Source organism: Giraffa tippelskirchi, chromosome 2, assembly GCF_054371585.1.
Source record: "Giraffa tippelskirchi isolate mGirTip1 chromosome 2, T2T-mGirTip1v1.2.pri, whole genome shotgun sequence".
Lineage (NCBI taxonomy): Eukaryota > Metazoa > Chordata > Mammalia > Artiodactyla > Giraffidae > Giraffa > Giraffa tippelskirchi.
In genome coordinates, this window is record NC_137276.1 from 66,516,490 (window position 1) to 66,536,635 (window position 20,146).

The window sequence follows — 20,146 nt, forward strand, 5'->3', positions numbered from 1 at the left end:
GCTCTTGCGCTTTTGAATGATCTTGCAGGATGTGTGTTTTGGTTTCATTTCTTTTTTTAAAACTAATGGTCTTTGCAGTCCTGGCCATAAAACGCTTGGGTTAGGGACGGGCATGGAGTGGCCGGAGACTGGAAATTCTTGTGTGGCGGCCCCTGCTCTGCGAATTGCCCCCAAATGCTTTTTAAAGGTGGACATTGTCAGAAAAAAACAAAGGCTGCCCACGTTCCCCAAGTCATCTGATTTTCCCCCCTCCTTGGATTTCATGGGACAGATTGCCCTGTCCTTCTTTGCTCCAGGGTTCGTTCTTGCTGGGACAGTTTTCATTTTCAAAGCTAAACATTCTCCAACATGTATTTCATTAAGAGAGTCCTTGCTAGATTTGAATTCTAGAAGTTACTGGTTTAGTCAAGAGGTTATAGTACAATTCACATTGAAAAGATGAATAATTGGGATAGAAAGATGCAAAGGAGGCTCTGGAATCCAACTGATGCGGCCTTCGGGGCAGGGAAGGAGGGCAGCCTGGTGCCAGGCCTGGCTCCCCCTAAATGCCCACCTTGGCCCTCTGGCTGGCTAGAGCATCTCACCTGAGCCAACAGCCATCCGAGAGCCCATAGTATCCAGTACTGCATGCATCAATGCCCCAGGCTACACCCCACAGGGCAATGTCTTTGAAGACTTTAAAGATGGGTCTCAGATGTCCAGTATGGATCACAGAAAACAGTAGTATGGGATGCTGTGTGATAACATGGGGCCTCCAACAGGTCTATAACTGAGGCATGGACAATCAGACCAGCTATTTTCCCTCTCTCTATTTCCTCATCTATAAAATGGGCATAATAGTACCCATTTTACTGAGTTGGTGAACAAATCAAATGTATAAAGAGCGATTAGCTTGGTGCCTGGCATGTATTAAGGTCTCAGTGAGAGATGGCTATGAGTACTATTTCTACTTTTGTCCCAAAGCCCCCATGGTTACTGGACCCAGCCTCTCTAGCACTCAGAAATGGTAACTCAGGGGGAAATAAAGTTTTTGAGTCTACTCTTACCAGGGGACAAAGCAGGGACAGTGGCCTTCAGTGAAGCTGGTATGCAGGAAGATAACCAGTAAGCCAGGGGGCTGTCTTCCCATCCAGCCCCCCATTAGGGGGCCACCAGTTTGAAGTTAGCTGCAGCCCTGTAGGGGCCTGCACGCTGTCATTTGCCTGCCTGAGGCCCCAGGAAAGGTACGCAGGTGCTTCACCCTCAGCTGTAGTTAGAGACACTGAAGAGAGGTCTTCCATCCAGACACACCTGGTGGAAAGCAGCCACCCACCCTCTCCCGTCCTTGGATTGAGGAAGAGCCTGTGAGAGAAAGGCAGAGGGAAAAAGAAACGAAAGGTACTTACCGGGAGGCCGGGTCTTCCAGCAGGACCCTGAAATTAAGGAGGAAAAGTGAAGTTTAGGAAGGTCAGGTATTGCAATATCTGATAGTTCCAACTAGCTGTGTGACCTTGGAGTCCCTTGTGTTCTGTGCGCCTCTGTTATTTTATAAACAAAATGAAGACAGGGCCTTAATCACTAAGCTTCCTTTCAGTTGTAGCATACATTCACTCACTCATTCACTTGTTCAGGAAAGCAGTTAGCCAAGGTCTTCTCTGTGCCAGGCCCAGGGCCTGTGCAGAGAACAGAAGACAAGAATGCCTCTTCATAACTATCCCTCAAGGATCATCAGAGCTCCGGGCCTCAGCAGCATGTCCCCTCTTTCTAAGCCTCTGTGCCTCAGGGTTCCCACTCATAAGTTCTGGCCCTGGCCGGGGAAAGGGCCTGAGGGGCTGGGGCTTGGCCCTCCCTATCCTACAATACAAGAGAAGCCAGACACCATCTCTGATGCAGCCGGTCTGCCTGGGACACTTCTGGTGGACATGCCCCATCTGCTCCAGTGGAGCATGACCAGGGAGCAGAGGGTGGGAAAGGGTGGGAGCCTCCCTGGGGGGACCTCTTCCCCTCTGTTGGGATGGTGAGGGGAGCAGTGGGACTTCCTTCCTTTGATGCCTCTAACTGGCTTCAGGCTACTCTCTCTACAGTGAGTTGGTGCTGAGGCTGAGCAGGAGGCTGGACCTCACCCAAGGTGGCTCTGGGAGCCTATTTCCACTGACCACAGCCATGTCTGTCTCAAACCCTTTATATGAATAACTCTAAGACTCCTGCCTAGCACAATTCTGGGTGTAGATTAAAGATTCCCTATGATGGATCTAAAATCCCATTGAAAAGAGGAAAACATTCAACAAAGCATTGATCATAATAGTTATTCTCAGAGTAAGTATAATATGCACAGGAGGGGGCACAGGAACAAAGGAGCTTCTGAGAAACTCATATGTTTTTCCTTCTGGCCTCCAACTTCCAGATAGATCTGATACAAGAGGGTGGTGGGGAGAAACTGGTCTAGGAGCTGCCTGGTGGGATGTCATGGGGTGCCCTGCAGAGGGGGAGGACTACCTGGAGAGAGCTTCTGGAGCCAAGCCCCCACCCTGGCATGGCCGAGGCCTGGGGTCAGGAGAGACAGGGTGACAGGGTCTTGGTAAGGGAGAAGCAGGCTTCAATTAAGAGCAGGGCTCTGGGGTCAGCCAGCCTGGTTGTCACTTACTAGTCAGTGACTTCAGGCAAGTCGCTTGGCCTCCCTGTACCTCAGTTCCCTCATCTTGTAAATGGGAGAACAATCTCTACCTCTTGGGATCGAATGAGGTAATGTATATAGAGCACACGGCACAGGGCTGGCAGGGAGCAAGCGCTGAGCACCACAGTCATTAGAAGAGGAGAGGACTGGCTGGGAGGTGTGTGCAGCTGGCCCACTCTCTCCTTTCAGAGGCACAGCCTCAGGTATGTTTCTCTCTCCCACTCTTCCCAGAAACCCACAGCAAATCCAGGAGTAGGTGTCAGGGTGCCCACCCAGAGACAAGTCCTTCTGCCCCAGGGCTGCTGAGCAAATGCAGGCAGTACCAGGAATAAGGCCCCCTTCCTGGGGCCTTGTTTCTGAGGGTGTCCGGGAGGCGGGGTGGGGAGCAGTGAATCCCCCACAGAGAACGGAGCTCAGGGGATGCTGGTTAGCAGCTCCATAGGTAGAGGGTCAGTGTCCACGCCTTCTCTCTGCTGAGTTTTACCCCTGGGGCACTAAAAGGTAAGCTCCCAGGGCAGGCAGGGCACTTTCTATTTTGCTCATGGTTGTGTCCCCAGTGCCTTAAGGAGTGCTGAGCTTTTAGTAGGTCCTTAATTCATGTTTGTGAACAAATGAACCTGGGAACGCAGCCGCCTTCTTTCCCAGCCTCACAAAGACAGCCTGGGCCCCCCTTGTGTCCTCCTTGACCCAGAGCTGTAGCGCTGAGCCAGGTCCCTCTTCCCGCCACTTCTAAATGCCATCAGGGAGTGCGCCAACAAGGGGCGGCCACCTCCCTCCGTCCCAAGAGGCAGGCGCCCCTGTGGAGGGTTCCCAACCTCACACAGGGGCCCTGACCTGGAGACGGACAGAGGGGCACTTTACCAACTGCTCTGTGTGCTGACCACCGACATCACCTGCACGCGGGGGAAGCTCCCTAGGGTCTTGGCACCAGGTAAAGAAGTGTTTCACCTAACTCTCCGCGCCCCTTGACTCTTGTAACAACTCTGCTTTCCTCTGTGCTCTGTTTACCAGGAAGCTCAAAGCTGAACCTGTGACTTGTCTGCACAGGATGTGGTGGGGTCATCAGCTTGGATGCCCCTTGTTTTCTTGCCTCTGTTCTCCACACACCCACCCACTGTTTCCTTATCTAGTTTATGAATCACTTCCAAATGTTTCTTGGAATAACGTGGGATAGAAATAAAATGAAGTAGTAAATTAATGAATAAAAATGCAAAGAATAATAATTTCCTCCTGAAAATAAAAGATTTGTCAGAATCTTTGGGGATCATCTAGGGAACCCTTCTGTTTCTAGAATTTAAATGAGTTAATATATTTTACATGGAAAAATATATACATATATAATATGTATACATACACACACATAACCATACATATAAGAAAGAAAGATAGCACTAAGTCGTGTCCAACCCTTGTGACCCTATGGATTGTAGCCTGCCAGGCTCCTCTGTCCATGGGATTCTCCAGGCAAGAATATTGGAGTGGGTTGCCATTTCCTTCTCCAGGCCGTACATATAATTATGTATATATTCCTTACAACATCTGGATGAGCCAGGTACTATTACTATTCTCATCTTATAGATGAGGAAACTGAGGCACAGAGAGGTAAAGTAATTTGCCCAAGGTCACACAGCTAGAAGTGGCAGAAGCAGGATTCAGACCCAGGTGGCTTGGCTCCAGAGTCCATGCTTGTAATCACTTTATTACACTGCTTCCATAAAAATATAACAGTGTCTAACACATAGCAAGTGTTAGCTAGTACTCCAGCAAGCATCACTTTCAACCAAGGCTAGCAGCTGAACATCCTATATTTCCTCAAGTAAGAGACATATATACTTCCCTTGGTCATCTGTTTCAGTCTCACAGTTGGCATCATTAAGACACTCTCTCTTAAATCTAGAGCCGGAATGGCCAACAACTGTCAGCTAGTGTGGACTCCAGTAGACTGACAGTGACTGAGTAAAGCTCTCTGTTAAGATGCCTCCTAATTGATTAGTAATGTCTGTCATGGGCAGCGGGGGTGCAGCAGTGGTGGGTACCAATTTTCTACCACTCAGAAGATCCCCGCTGCTAATTAAATCCACCCTCCATGGTTGTGTTCTCTAGGTGCTGACTGTCCTTGTGTCCACAAGAACTGGAGTAACCCCAGGAGGTGCCCCTGAGAAACACCCAGGGGGCGGCAGACCGGCCTTGTGATCAACTGCCATCTCCCTCTCCCTGCCTCTGGCTGGTGGCATTCTTCCTTTGTGGGAAGCAGAGAGAACAGACAAGGGGGTGATTTCCACCCTGGTTGGCTTCCAATTTCCTCCACATCTTGTGGTTTCAGCCAGGGTTGGGTGAAGACTCAGGCCTCTTCTGTGTCAGGTTAAGAATTCAGGAGAGCTACCCGGCCCCCTGTCCCTCACTCCATGGGGATGGGGGCTGGGTAGGCAGGCATTGGGAGGAGAGGATCATATCCACCCATGCATGCATACGAGCTAAGTTGCTTCAGTTGTGTCCAACTCTGCGATGCCATGGACTGTAGCCCACTAGGCTCCTCTGTGCATGGAATTCTCCAGGCAAGAATACTGGAGTGGGTTGCCGTGCCCTCCTCCAGGGGATCTTTCTGACCCAGGGATCAAACCCATGTTTCTTATGTCTCCTGCACTGGCAGGCGGGTTCTTTACCACTAGTGCCACCTGGGAAGCCCACCCAACCACCTCCCAATTTGCTCCCACCCTGCAGAGTCCCCAGCAGTGACAGCACCTCCCTGGCTGGGGACCATTGTGGGATAACGCCTGCAGAAGCTCTCAGGACACTGCATTCCTGGGGAGCACAGCCCCCAAGTCAGGCAGGGACCTAGCGCTGACTGGGGTTAGCTGGGAAGCCTGGCTGTGGGAACCAGGTATTTAGGGGAGGTCCCTGGAGTGGGCGAGGTGAGGACTCTTTCTGGCTTTGTCTGAAAAGAAAGGGAAAAGCAGCCCATTTCCAGCAGGTGGTCTGTCGAAGTTTCCTATGCAGAGTTTATTTTGGAAGATTGATGACAGGAATTGAGGTCTGACATCCAAAACATGCATGATAAATCAACCCTCCTCCTCTCAGGGAATGACAAGATTTTCCTCTCTCTCTAACTGAGCAACAAGCAAGCTGGGCGGTATCATCAGCCTGGGTTCCGTGTGCCTTTCAGAACACGGATGGAATGGAACATCATGGTCTCATTACAAACAGGGTGGCTGCTCTCCACGGTTCAGGTCAAGACAACGGCTATGGAAATGACTTCTCCGAGGAAGGGCTGTTGATAGGCTTTCAGGATCCTTGAGAAAGATCTGATGCGGAGGGCTCAGCCCTTTCAACTCCAATCCCCAGCTCCCCAGGGGGTGACCTCTGGGCCTTTTGTTGGGGTATCAAATGCTGTCCTCAGAAGACACGCTCCTGTTCTCTGGATCCATTACTTCGGGGAGACAGTCTCCTCAGGCTCTTCTCAGGTTCTCTGGAAATGGGTCGGCTCCCCCGCCCTGCCCTGGACTCTAGGGCAATGCCAGGAGAAGGAGACCTACCAGCTGCCTCGGCATTGTATTGTTTCCAAATCGAACCCGCTGACATCACTCTCTTACATAAAAACACTACCACCTGCCCGAAGTGACTTGGCCAGACGGAGCTGCCCACACAGCGGGGCGGAGACCATGTCCTAGGAGTGGTCCACACTTAGAGCCACTCACCAAGCTGTTTATTGAAAGGGCAGCAGATCTTTCAAGGACCCAGACCTGAGTAGAGATGACCTCTTTCTTTTAATACCTGGTGCTCCTTTGACTCCACTTGCCTCTTTGGAGGACAAAGGAGCAGGCTAACAACAGGGCAAGCAAGCCTTTCAGATTATATTAGGGGGCAGACTCTCCCGGGCACAACCACTGTTTGGCCCTGGGGGGTGCAGAGGTGGGTGGGAAGCAAAGTGACGGTCATGTCAACCTTCTGGGGGACGCTGCAGACTTCAGTGCAGAGTATAACAGGCTCAGACCCCCCACCCCGGGCCCGGTTACCAGCAGAGGGCAAGGCCTTTTGGACATTGGAGACCAGACTTCACAGGAGTACTTACAGGAGGCCCTGAAAGAGAGAGAGAAAATGCCAGGGTCAGTGTCACCGCCAAAAGGGCTGCCTTAGAAGGAGCATCCAAGAATTCTTCAGCTGTGGGGTTTCCAGCTGGTCTCCGAAGTTTGCATTTTCCTGGCCCACTTTCACCAATCTAATCTTTCCCCCCTTTATTTCACCTCTGTATTTTTATCACTGGATGAGAAATCCAGAGGTCTGGGCCCCAGGTGCAGCTGGGCTGGAGCCCTAACTTCCAGTCCACACCTCAGCTGCCCACCCCAGAAAACAGGCTCTGAGGGACCTGCTCCAGTTTGGGCTCTCGGTGGCATTGCTAAATGCGGGGTGCTGGGCACCAAGGCACTTTGATCAGGGTCAGAGTGTTGCAGAATCTGGAGACTGCGCTCATCAGCATGCCCGCTGTCTCTCCATACTCCCACGAAACGCAGCGGAAAACAGGCAGGAGCAGCAGGAGCCAAAGGAGCAAAGGAGGTTTTTCCCTGAGTTCCCCGCGTGATGGCTATCAGGCCTGTCCTGGTTTCTCGTAAGCTTTGAGTCAGGCTTTCTGCCCTCCTGGGTCCACTGCCCACTCCCTCTTTCTCACTGCCCACCTCTGTGCCCCGGCCCCACCCTCCTCTCAGCCTCTCTCCTTTCTTTCCTCCTCCTTATGGCCACCTCCCTCCCACAGCCCTCAGCAAGAGTCCTATCTCATTACGGGGACAAGCCGAGAATTACAAATTCAAATGTTCCGCAAAAGGGGAAGGAGGATGGGTAGGGAGGTAAGGGAGAGAAAAAAGCAGCAGCCGAGAGATAGCGAACTGAAAGGCATCTCTGCAAACATGATTCACCAAAGCCCAGGGCCCATGGGATTCCTGGCTGGGCCCGGTGCATCTGCCTAGCCTCTGGTGACCTGGCCACGTTAACACAGCTGCGACTCCTGTCACTTCTTTTATGCTTGGCCAATAAAGACTCCTTATATTTCCCCTGGCTCCTCGTGTTCCCAAAGCCAGCTTCCTTCTCTCCGCCTTCATCAGCCTGCTTCTCCATCCTGGTTCCCTTCCAGGAGGAAAGAGCCTCTGTCATGCTGGCCTCTGTCAAGCCATCATATTAAGGGGAACAGAATTTTTTTTTTTTAAAGGAAAAAAAGAGTCAAGAGGGGTAGTTCCCAGGTGAAGAGGCCCCAGGCAGGCCGGCAGTGAGGCTTTAGAACAGCAAGAAGGAGGGAGGTCCAGGGAGGAGGGGACATCTGGGACCTATTAGATGGAGGGGCAGGGGAACATCACCCAGAATCTGAAAATATCCCCCGAGTGCAATAGCAAGAGGGGCCCAGCCCAGCTGGAAAGTCTGTGCCTCCTGGCCCAGGGACGTGTCCTCGTGAGAAACAGGCTGGTGACAAAGTTCAGTCCACGGCAATGTGGGGATGGTTTTAGCCACATGGAGAGCAGATGCCCTGCACCCGCCAGGCTCCCAGCACACAGGCTTTGGGGGCAGGGTCCCTGGTGACACAGCAGAGCCCCGGCGAAGGCCCTGTCTGCTGTTAGGGGCCTTAGCCATGCAACTGTCACCAGATGCAGCTGGTAAGGCAACCTGAGACTTGGCACTTAGGTCCCACTCAGAGGAGAGGTTTGCTGGGTCCTCTGGAGTAATATAAATTCTACTGCTGATTTCAAGGGTTTTTATATCACCAACACCACCACCACTACCGCACCTACCGGTATGGTCCTTACAACATGCTGGGCACAATTCTAAGTGCTTTTCACTAATGAGTAGATTCTGTTATACCCATCTTGTAGATAAGGAAACTTAGGCACAGGACAAAACCCCCAAGGTCAAGCTGCTAGTAACCGGTGGAGCTCCTGTCTCCTCATCCATGCCTCTCACTCAAAAAGCAACCCATATATACCTATGGCCCATTCGTGTTGATGTATGGCAGAAACCAACAGAGTATTGTAAAGCAATTGCCCTTCAATTAAAAATAAAGTAAAAAGAAAAAAGCAATCCACCTCACCCCGAAATTCCCCACAGACCTCTTGAGTCCTCTCCCCGGATGCCCACTGTGTTCAGCCTCTGACTCCTCTCTCTGGACCCCACCCTCTCATCTCTCTTTTATGGGTCACTTTTCTGATGCAAGGGAATGTGGTTCTGTCAAGCTCTTCCAGGCTAGTGTTCCCCCACTTGCCATTCACACAGACTTCAGGATGGAAAAGGCCTGTGTTTGTCAGTTGATTCTGTGCCTTAGTAAGGGGAAGAGGGATAGAGGACTTACCAAAAAAGACTCTATCATTAACAGTTTTTTCCCTTGTTAAGGATAATCCTCGAGGGTCCCCCTGGAAAATCTGTAGGCCCCTTGGAAAATCTAACTGCAGCCCTACCCCTGCCAGCTTCCATCAGAGCTCTGGATTTCAGAGAGCACGCTTCAACTAGCACCATGCTCAATGTCTGGCAGCTCCCAAGCAGCTTGGGAGCCGATGGCTTTGTGAAATCAGCCATGTCTTGATGTCACTGGTGGGTCTCCCATGGGGGTCTCTTGGCCATGCTCAGTCACATGGCCATTAGTTGACTGGTCACCCTGGCCAAGAACCGTAAGAGTCACCCCAGGGCATGGCCAAGTCCCCATTGTACAAATGGAGAAGCAGAACCCAGGGAGGGGAGTGGTCATGCAGGGTCACCACATAGATGGGTGTCAGGATGGGTCCAGAACCCAGGTCTGCTGACTCCCCACCCGGGAGTCTTCCTAACAGGCCACACTGCCTCTCAGGTCCTGTGTAGTCAATTTTCTCACCCACCGCCTCAGTGAGGCCACACTTGCCATTCCTAGGGATTGGCTGATCTCCTCCAACCAAGACATTCATGTTCCTCCTGAAGGGACACGTAGGGATGGACTCCAATAAAGAATCCCGGGTAGTGTTCTATGTCACACCTTTTTTTCAACCATTTTTAGCATGTTCATTTATTCACTCAACAAACATTAAACAAAAGCCTGCTGTGTATCCTAAGCTGTGCTTGGCTATGGCTCTATAAAGATGAATAAGGCACAGTCCTTGCCTGTGAGGAAGGAAAACTTTGTTTTTTAATTACCTAATATCTACCAGGCCTGATGCGCTAGTGACACAGAGATGAATAACTCATTTCCTCCTGTTGAGAAATCAAGAGTTTCCTATGTCAGAGAGCTGGAGAGATTCCAGAGAAGAGAACTAAAATGAACAATAGGATTTAAGAGAGATAGGTTTGCTGTAGGAGGATTCATTCACTCACTCAATCAACATTTACTGAGTATCTATGACGTGGCAGACATAATGCTAAACGCAGTCCTTATAATAGCATGTTCAATCCTTATAACAAACACATGAGGTTGGCATTATCCTCATTTCACAGACGAAGAACCTGAGGCTTCGAGGTTAAGCAACCTGCCTAAGGTGGTCTCCCTGTCTTAAATGGCAGCATGTGTTATTTTTTTAGGCTTAATTTCCATGTAGCAGAGCCTGGATTTGAACTTGGTCTCTCTTTCCTGGAAGCCTGTGCTTTCCAGACTGGAGGTCATAGAGGTCATCAGGGCTGGAAGGGGAGCCTCTAATTTGGACAGGTAAGGCCCCTCCGCCTCCCTTCCTCACTAGCCCCCCCCTCCTACTAACCTTCCTCCCCAGCCCCTCCCCTCCCCAAACATAGAGGGCTCTGCTCCATCCAGACCTTGGATCCAGTCCTGATCCTGAATAGAGAAGCAAAGGGCCAGAGAGTGTGCCCGAGTTCAACGTCATATGAGCTGTGATCTGACCCTGTTTGACTGCTGGGCTCCTAGCAGCTGGGGTCCTAGCCCCAACCCATGCTGCCTGGTGCTTGCTGCCAGGCTGCCTGCAGCTGACCACCTGCCACTTGTCTCTGCCACGTGCCGACCCACCCATCCTGCCAGGACAGATGCTTTGCATCCCAGGCTGTCCTAGGACCTGGGTGACTAACTATAGTGCCTGTCTCGCTCTGTCTGCTAGAACAGGGATTCTTAATCTGGGTGGATCTTGTCCCTTAGGGAACAGTTGGCAATATCTGAAGATATTTTTTTTTTTTAATAAATTTATTTATTTTAGTTGGGGGCTAATTACTTTACAATATTGTAGTGGTTTTTGCCATACATTGACATGAATCAGCCATGGGTTTACATGTGTTCCCCATCCTGAACCCCCCTCCCACCTCCCTCCCCATCCCATCCCTCTGGGTCATCCCATTGCCCCAGCCCCGAGCATTTGTCTCATGCATCGAAACTGGAATGGTGTTCCGTTTCACATATGATAATATACATGTTTCAATGCTATTCTCCCAGAACGTCCCACCCTCACCTTCTCCCTCAGAGTCCATAAGACTGTTCTATGTATCTGTGTCTCTTATTCTGTCTCGCATATAGGGTTATCGTTACCATCTTTCAAATTCCATATATATGCATTAGTATACTGTATTGGTGTTTTTCTTTCTGGCTTACTTCACTCTGTATAATGGGCTCCAGTTTCATCCATCTCAATAGAACGATTCAAATGTATTTTTTTTTAATGGCTGAGTAATATTCCATTGTGTATGTGTACCACAGCTTCCTTATCCATTCGTCTGCTGATGGACATCTAGGTTGCTTCCATGTCCTGGCTATTGTAAACAGTGCTGCGATGAACATTGGGGTACACGCGTCTCTTTCAATTCTGGTTTCCTCGGTGTGTATGCCCAGCAGTGGGATTGCTGGGTCATATGGCAGTTCTATTCCCAGTTTTTTAAGGAGTCTCCACACTGTTCTCCACGGTGGCTGTACTAGTTTGCATTCCCACCAACAGTGTAAGAGGGTTCCCTTTTCTCCACACCCTCTCCAGCATTTATTGCTTGTAGACTTTTGGATAGCAGCCATTCTGACTGGTGTGAAATGGTACCTCATTGTGGTTTTGATTTGCATTTCTGAAGACATTTTTGATTGTTACTACTGGGAGGCTGCTTCTGGTTTCTAGTGGATAGAGGCCAGGGGTACCATTAAACACCCTACAATGTACGGGGAAGTTTCCTATAATAAACCATTATCTGACTCCAAATGTCAAAAGTGTCAAGAATGAGGAATCCAGCATGGACTAACAGAAGAAGTCCTGTCTCCAGGTTTCCCACATGCCTGTAGTCCTACCTGGTTGAGGCCCTGGTCCTCACTCTACCTGTGGTTTGCCAACTTTGAGGATCTTCTATATGTTAGCCCATTCTCCCTCCACCCAAGACCTTGCTAGGACAAATAACAATTCATTTATTGAGCAATTATTCTGTGTCTGACACTATGCAAACAATTTTACATAACCCTCAATGAATGAGCAAAGCAGCTACTATTATTATTATTCCCATTCCACAGAAAAGCTGAGGCCCCGAGAGTATGTATTTATGGTCACAGAGTCATGCCTTCCTGAGCTGGTTCCCACACTGCAGGCATGCAGCACTCTACTGTGGCGTGAACACAGCTTGGCACAGCCTCTTAGGACCATGAGGCTCCCAAGCTTGAAGAAGACACACACATGGAGCGGAAATGACGAAGCAACCTCCGCTTTAAGGAGTGCTGAAAGGCGGAAACACGAGTAGCTCAAAAACTACTGAGAGAACTTAGTCAGTGACAGGTGTGATGGCCTATTAAGGGAAACTGAAATGAGGCAGCCTCTGCCCTTGGAGACTGATATCAGAGAAAACAGGAAGCCCTTCTCCTGTGCAACCCCACAGTGGGGATACTGGCTTTACAGGGATGGTCACTGCAAATTTCTGAGCAGAGCATCTGGATTTGGTGCCCTGGAAGGATGTCTGACGAACCATGCTTAGTGAACTGATGCTAAGAACCCTGTATCTTAGCTCACTGAGCTTCACCACAACCCAGCTCTCATTTTACAGATCTGGAAACTGAGACTTAGAAAGGACATAAGTCGCCTATGGATCACGGCTGGTAAAGGATTCCGAGTTCTAGTCTAGTGCCCTTCCTGGAGCAGCTCAGCACTGGCAGAGTGTTGAGAGGTGGCATGCTTTACAGTTTTTAGCAAAAATATATAAGTACTCAGATGGTGTCTTGTGAGGGCGGTCATGCTCATCTCTTCCCAACTCTGCATTCAGTGACTTCATATTAGCAGCTAGAAATCAACCACGGTAGGAGTATTCACACCACAGAAATTGGCAAAAGCTACAAAGCAGCCTCACCCTGACCCAAGAGCCAACTGTTAACTGCGTTCCAGCACACTGCGGCTCCAATCTGTCCCATGATGATGTCAGCCACAAGGCATCTCCAGACCTTTCCAGCTCAGGCTGAAGAGCAATAGGTCCTGAGAGGAGTGAGCTAAAATCACACATACCACACTCTCTACTCCTGCACTCGTGGCAGACATTGCTAATCAATCACAGCTAGTCTTCCCCCAACGAGCCTTGACAAGGCTTCATAATTTTTCCCAACATGGCTACTATCAATCAGCAGAAGCTGGCACGTGAGATGAAATCCATTAGTCATCTTGGAACTAGAGCCATCTGGCGGGTGAGACACAGGAAATCAAGTAGGGAAACATGGGGATCATTTTCTGACTAATCAGGGAGGGCTGGGCTAGCCTTGAGGGGCAGCAGAGTAGAGAGGCTGGGTACCCTGGACTCCCCAGCCATACCTCATGCCAGGGGTAGGAACTAACATCAATTGCAGCCCTTTCTCCATTCAATTATCAAGACTGGCAGAGGGACTGGGAGATGTGAGCAGAAAAGGGACAGGAGCCAGTAAGATCCCCTCCAGTTTGATTCATGTCCTGGTCCCAGGAGGTCCCCAGACGGACTGCTGCTACATCTGGAGCCACCAGAGGGCAACGTGAGTGGCCGTCTTCCTGCAGACACCATGACGGGGCCTGGGGCCAGCTCCGATGGCTCCTGGACCCCTCTGCCCTTGGCAAACCACCCCCTTCAGCATGGAGGTTGTCCCCCTTCCTTGACCTTGCTCCCCATCTTCTTCGGGAAAGGCCTGGGGATAGGCAGAGGTGGTGGATGGGGGAGGCTCAGGTGCCCTGCCCTGTACTTCTGGATGTGTGTGGGAGGGGTGCCTGGGTAGCAGAGTCTCTCCTTGTCTCCCTAGCATTCGTTCTCCCTTCCTCCTTCCTACAGAACCTGGATTTTATTCTAGTCTCCATCCACTCTTCACACAGCCCCGTGTTTCCAGGGAAGCCAGTCCCAGGACTGACTGGGAATGGGTGAGGGTAAGTGTCTGGGGTCAAGAACTCTCAAGAAGATGGCTCTGGTTGCGGGGTTAGTCAGTCTGTACAGTCAAAGAGGAAGCCCACAGCCAAGGATGTTGAGGAGTGGGACATCCTCTTCCACTACTGCAGCTCCCACCACCCCAGACCCCCACATGCCCACTGATGGGGAAGCAGCCCTGGGGCTCCAGGAAGTGGCCCTGAGGGCTGCGGGCTGGCAGGAGGCCACAGACAAGGAGGAAGGGGCTGGGTGTGGGGACCTGGCTTCAGGGGCTCTACCCAGGGGACAGAGGGAAGCACCAGCCCCTTTGAAATGGAGAATGGCTCTGACCAAAGATGTCCACAGGCCACATCTGCATCCCCTCCCTAGCACCATGACAGCTGTAACCCTGGGAGGATGAGAGAGCAGGGGCTGGTGTCCTGAACTGACCAAGTGATGAGCCTAAAGGGCTAAGTATTAAGCAGGATGTGGCTGAGTTTCTCTGGGTTATTTCTCTCACCCTCAGCAGAGGAAGGGGCTTGAGAGCAAAACTGAGTGCAGTATGAGGAGGGGGAAGAAAACCGCATCTTTATACACGTGAGGGGTGTCCCCTGTATGCTCACCGCATGAGTGTTTATCATTATAAATACCTGGTCAGCACCGGCCACCTGTGGGTTGCGGTGCTGGACACCGTGAAAGTCAGACACTGTCCCTGTTTACAGGGCTTCTCTAGCTCAGGAGGTGCCTCCCCACCCCAAGTGACACCTGGACACTCTGTCCCTCCACTTGAGCATCTGCCAACTTATTCCTGCAGACAGAAACCAGGGGCCCCCCAGAGTCAGACTGTGGCTGTCCCCCTGATTTCAGGTGCTGGACCCTGACTTTCATCCAGATCAGAACCAGGTTTGCTTCAGGTCTTGGAGGGATGCTGTCCTCTCTCCCTTGAGGCCCCCACCTACCTGGGTCCGCACTCCCCAGCGAGCTCCTGCCTGGGGTGCCATGTGCCTGGACTTGGCTGTCCACGGACACATAGCCCTCTGCCCTCTCAAGGCTCCTGTTTTACCTTTCCTGATTTGACCCACAAAACAGCCCTGAAAGGCTGCCGCAGGTATCAGCGGGCCCATTTTATGGGTGGGGGTCTGGGGTTCAGGCAGGAGAAGTGTTGTCCAGCGAACTCGGGTCTCCCCCTCTGGCTCCAGCCCCTGGGCAGCCCTCTCACCTGCAGATCTGAACCAATGACCAGTGACTGCCCGGGGAGGTGGAGTGGTCTTAACAAGATCCTTGACTGCCCCTCTCCTCCTATCCCCCTGCACTTGAGCCCTGAACTGGGGCTTTCTTTGTCCCTTCGGTTGTCATGTTGGTCCTGCAGGAGGACAAGCCTCCGATACATCACCCCTCTGACCCCAGACCTTCTTCCTGTCACCAGATCTGGCCACCGTATCCGATGTTCCTGTGACAGACCCTGCTCTAGGCAGCTCAAACGTCACAGCTCTGCTGGCTGGGCTCCGCCAGGCAACTGCTGGAGGTGAGGAGGGGAGGGTCAGTGAGGGTTGGAGACCCTGGTCAGACCCACAATGGGACATTACCCATCCCTTCCCCGGAGGCCCAAGAGAGGCCATAGGTTTCTTAGGTTTTTCTTTACAACAAGGCCTGTAGCTTCCAAGGATGAGCTTTTTTTATATTAAAGTCACAGTTATTGACAACCCTTTATGAGACTGGTATCCTGAGTTTTGTCTCATCATGGTTATAAATACTAATGTTTTAGTAAGGACTCAGCAACCTCCATCAAGAGCCAAGCATGCTTTACATCATCTCATCTACTCTTCACGACAGCCCTGCAAAGTGACACTACAATTATCCACACCCATCAGAGGAGGAAACTGAGGCAGAGAGGTCACATCTGTGGCTTATGGTCATAGAGCCGGAGCCCAGGCAGCTCTGCCATGTCCTTAGTGGCAAAGCTGTACGTTATATCACTGATTAGCTGCCACAACCCTGGCAAGCAGTTTCAGCTCTCATTGCTCCATTTTACAGATGGGTCTCTTGAGGCAAAGAGAAGTTAAGTAATTTATCCGAGGTCACACAGCTGTTAAGAGGCTGGCATTTGGAATCAGTTATACCCTAAAGCTCTCCTTTTCGACCCCTATATTTATTGCTTCAGTGAGAGCAATTAAAAGTCAATAAGACTTAGGTGGTAGGGCGAGAAAGCTAGACTGCTGAGAATGAAAATCTGCAATAAGTCCTTTCTAGTCCCTTTGATGGAGAAGGAAATGGCTACTCACTGCAGTATTCTTGGCTGGAAAATCCCATGGACAGAGAAATCTGGCGGGCTACAATCCACGGGGTCTCAAAAGAGTTGGACACGACCGAGAGACTAAACAACCATAGTCCCTCTGAGGATTGCATGGTCATTCAGACCACTCTCATCTCTCTTAAAGATGGGTCCTCAAGCACCCCCACTCAAGGCTGATTGTTAACCCCATCGAGACACTGCCTGTCTGAGCAGGAACTACAGGCAGCCACACACACACTCAGTCTCATAACTTCATTGTCACTTTATTTAGAAGCAGAGGGACAGAAACGACAACTTGCACTTTCCACTTATCAAACTGGGCTCCTGCCCAGAATCACGGGTAAGAGCATGGGCTTTGGAGCCAAATGGTCACAGGTTCCAATTCCAACTTTGCTACTTGCTGGCTGTGCGACTTTCAGCAAGTTGCTTAACCTCTCTGAGTTCCAGTGTCTTTTCCTATAAAATGGGGGTAATGATATTATCTGTGTGCCTAGTTGCTCAGTTGTGTCTGACTCTTTGTAACTCCACAGACTATAGCTTGCCAGGCTCCTCTGTCCACAGGATTCTCCATGCAAGAATATTGGAATGGGTAGCCATTCCATTCTCCAGGGGATCTTCCTGACCCGGAGATCGAACTCAGGTCTCCTGCATTGGTGGGTGGATTCTTTACCGTCTGAGCCACCAGGGAAGCCCAATCATATTATCTACATTGTTGGATTTCAAGGAGTAAATGAAAGAATACAGATAAAAAGCTTACTCCTGGCTTAGAGTAAGCATATATAGTAAATGATAGCTATGATAATTACTATGGTTATGAACTTGGAAAAAATTACCTCCTATCCCAGAAGGGTATGATGCTTTCCTCCATTGTAACCACAAGTATGGCTAACACAGGGAACTCTTCCCATGTTCCAGGCACTGTTCTTAGTGTTTTATGGACATGACCGTATTCAGCTCTGAAAAGCATTAAAAGATGGATACCTTTGTGACCCTCACTTTACAGATGGGAAAACTGAGGCATAGAGAGGTAGTATCTCCTGTGTGGGGTCACAGCTGGTGACCCAGGACCCAGGCTGTTAGTTTCCTTGCTGCCCTGCCTCCCAGATGAGCCCCTGAAACTCTGGAAACCGCAGAGAACAAACAGGCAGGGGTCAGGGTAAGCTGAGATAAGCAGAGCAGGATGGATGGGGCTGGGCCACCATGTAAATAAAATAGTATGAAGTCACCAGCATTGAACCCTAGGGACGAATTACGCATTTTCTTGCTTTCTTGGACACTTCCAGGTTGGGGTCAGAAGCAGAAGTCCTGAGTGAGGAAATCTCAGGACAGGTCTTGCTGATGGAGATTGCAGGCCCAACTCTGCAGACTAAGGCCAAGGGCAGGCATTGTTCTCTGGCCCCCAGTTTCCTGAGTGGCCTCTGGCACAGGGCAGAGGGGCTGAGCTGATGGAGCACAGATGGGGGAAGTGAGGCCAGGGAATGGGGAGAGGTTTTCTATCAAGACATTCCCTGCAGTGTCAGGGTGATAATCAGTCAGGGCTGGGGTGTCCATCAGATTCTGCTGGCTCTGACCTGTATTTTGATAAGGATCGAGAGTCCCACTTGAACTTGTCACCCTTGTCTGACTCTGGCAAGCAGCTATGAGATCCTCCCACAAGCTCTGGACAGCTCTCCCAAGTAGAGTTACTTCCTGCCCCACCCCCATCCCTCACCTTGGGTCTTTCCCAAGAAGTCAGCAGTTGTGCAAGCGATGCTCCTTTGTCACATCCAAAAGGCAGACAGAGTTCTCCAGCAGAGGTCACACCATGTACACCGCAGCTCTACAGCACCTCCTCCAGGCAGTTGGCTTTGATTTACTACAACCCCAGAGTACTACGCACAGTTCTCTCAAACTTCTTAAAATATTTAGTTAGCTATTGTTCCCATTTCTATGTGAGGATGCCAATTCCATGTTTTTCTTTTTTGTCTTTTATGTTAGACTCTAAGATTGCTGATGGGTGCAACCATTCATTCATTAGTCACTATTCTAAGAAAAGTTGAGGAAGATTAGATGCTGCCAACTCCAGAGCCTATGAGAAGCCAGACAGGTAATAAATGAATGAGGAAAGCCAGGTGTAGCACAACAGGGAGTGGTAGAGACTGTGGCAAAGTGCCAAAGGCTTGCTTGTGGTCCTAAGATAGAGTCACTGCCTATCAGTTCCAACCAAGTACTGCCAGAAGAGGATGCAGACACACTATTGTCAGATCTTGAAAATAAGCAAGAAATGCTCAAACTGGATATTTCATGTAAAATCTTCCGATTTCTAAATGCTGATACTAATTTAAATTTTAAAAAAAAACTACTACTCTGCAAGCTAAACAAAGCTGCATTTGGTCTTCAAGCTGCTAATTCACAATTCATAACCTCTGGAAACCTTCCAGACCTGATGTGTTCCAATTCCACAGCCCAGAATATGTGCTCATATTGCTGAGGACATGAATGGGTGGATGGGTGAGTCAATTGGCTGTCACTGAGCCAGGAGTCTGTGAAGAAACAGTGTCCTAATAGTATTTGCAAACTGAGCTTATGTTTGAGAGTTAGCTTTAATCAAGTGTGGAATTGTTTAGCTATGCCAACTTCAAGCATGTTTACACTCACCCACCTTTGCCTCCCTTCTCTTGCTGGGTGTGGAAGCCCAGAACTGAAGACTAACACTGAACAAGTCCTAAGCCTCAGGCTGGCAGGTGAGTTAGAAAGCTGAGTTTTACTCAGGCTTGTAGGTAAAGCAGGGTTGTGTTGAACAGTGATTGAGATTAATTAACAATTAGTGAGATGCTTAATTGCCCTGGGTATCTACTTTTCTTAAATCTTACTTTAAATTGAACACAATTAAAAATATACACTGTGATGAATAATTAATAAAGGTTAATGTTTGGTCAAAATACAGAGTGTTTAACTTATAAAATAGCATAACCAAGTGAAAAATCTGCTTGTCTCTATCTCTCAATTAACCATGTTTCAAGCACCTGTGCTATCTGCCTACGAGGTCATGGTAAAGGTGAGCGTATTTAATTGTGGGTCATTTGTTGTTGTTAGTTGGTAAGTCGTGTCCACCTCTTTGTGACCCATGGACTGTAGCTCGCCAGGCTCCTCTCTCCATGAGATTTTCCAGGCAAGAACATTGGAGCGGGTTGCCATTTCCTCCTCCAGGGGATCTCCCTAACCCAGGGATTGAACCCTTGTCTCTTACATCTCCTGCATTGGCAGGCAGATTCTTTACCACTGAACCACCAGGGAAGTCCCTGTGGGCCATTTAGCCATAGTGAAATATATAGTCTCCGGGGCAGCAGACTTGCATTCTGGCATGGGCCTTCTTCCATGCCACCTGCCTGGATGGTACCACCAAACCCTCCTATCAGGATAACAGCTAGTGAGTGCTGGGTAGTAGACTGGGTACTTCCTATTCACTAGCTCTAATCCCCATAACAACAGTATATCTGCATACATTCTAATTTACCAGATGAAAATTCCAGGGCTCAGTAAGGTTAAATAGATTTTCCAAGGTTAAATACCTAATAAATGATGGAGGTAGGATTCTCTCCTGGGCCCATCAGACTGCAGAGTCCATCCATTCTCTTTCCACACCAGCACACTCCCTAAGGAATTGGGCACACCCACCCTTCCTTATATGGAACAAAGTTGTTTAGTCCCCAAGATTCTACAGGGGCGCACTGGCAGGGTTGAGGTGAAAGTCCAGATGTCAAACTCCTATTTGTAGTACCAGAATACTCTGGGATAGAAAATACCTGGGATACATACCACTGCTCATCTATCCAGGGCGCAGGGCAGACATAACTAATCTATCTCTATGCTGCCTCTCATACTTTTGGCAGCCACAACCAGTCAATCACAGCTGGCTCCTGTAAATACACATATTTGCCATCCTTGGCCGGGACAGAACTCTCATAAATGGA

The 20,146-nt window shown here is 49.8% G+C and overlaps 1 protein-coding gene across 7 annotated transcripts in view; it reads right to left on the reverse strand.

Moving 5' to 3' along the window:
• The window catches only part of COL13A1 (collagen type XIII alpha 1 chain), a 154,151-nt gene that overhangs the window by 83,732 nt on the left and 50,273 nt on the right, over nucleotides 1-20,146 (reverse strand). For 5 of the 7 annotated variants that reach the window (XM_081568226.1, XM_081568248.1, XM_081568234.1 and 2 more), the window contains one exon: nucleotides 1,386-1,412. The exons of the other annotated variants lie outside the window; for them this stretch is intronic. In XM_081568226.1, the coding sequence (XP_081424352.1) occupies nucleotides 1,386-1,412 (27 nt within the window). The remainder of the gene's footprint in view (nucleotides 1-1,385; nucleotides 1,413-20,146) is intronic. 7 annotated transcript variants of the gene reach the window in all.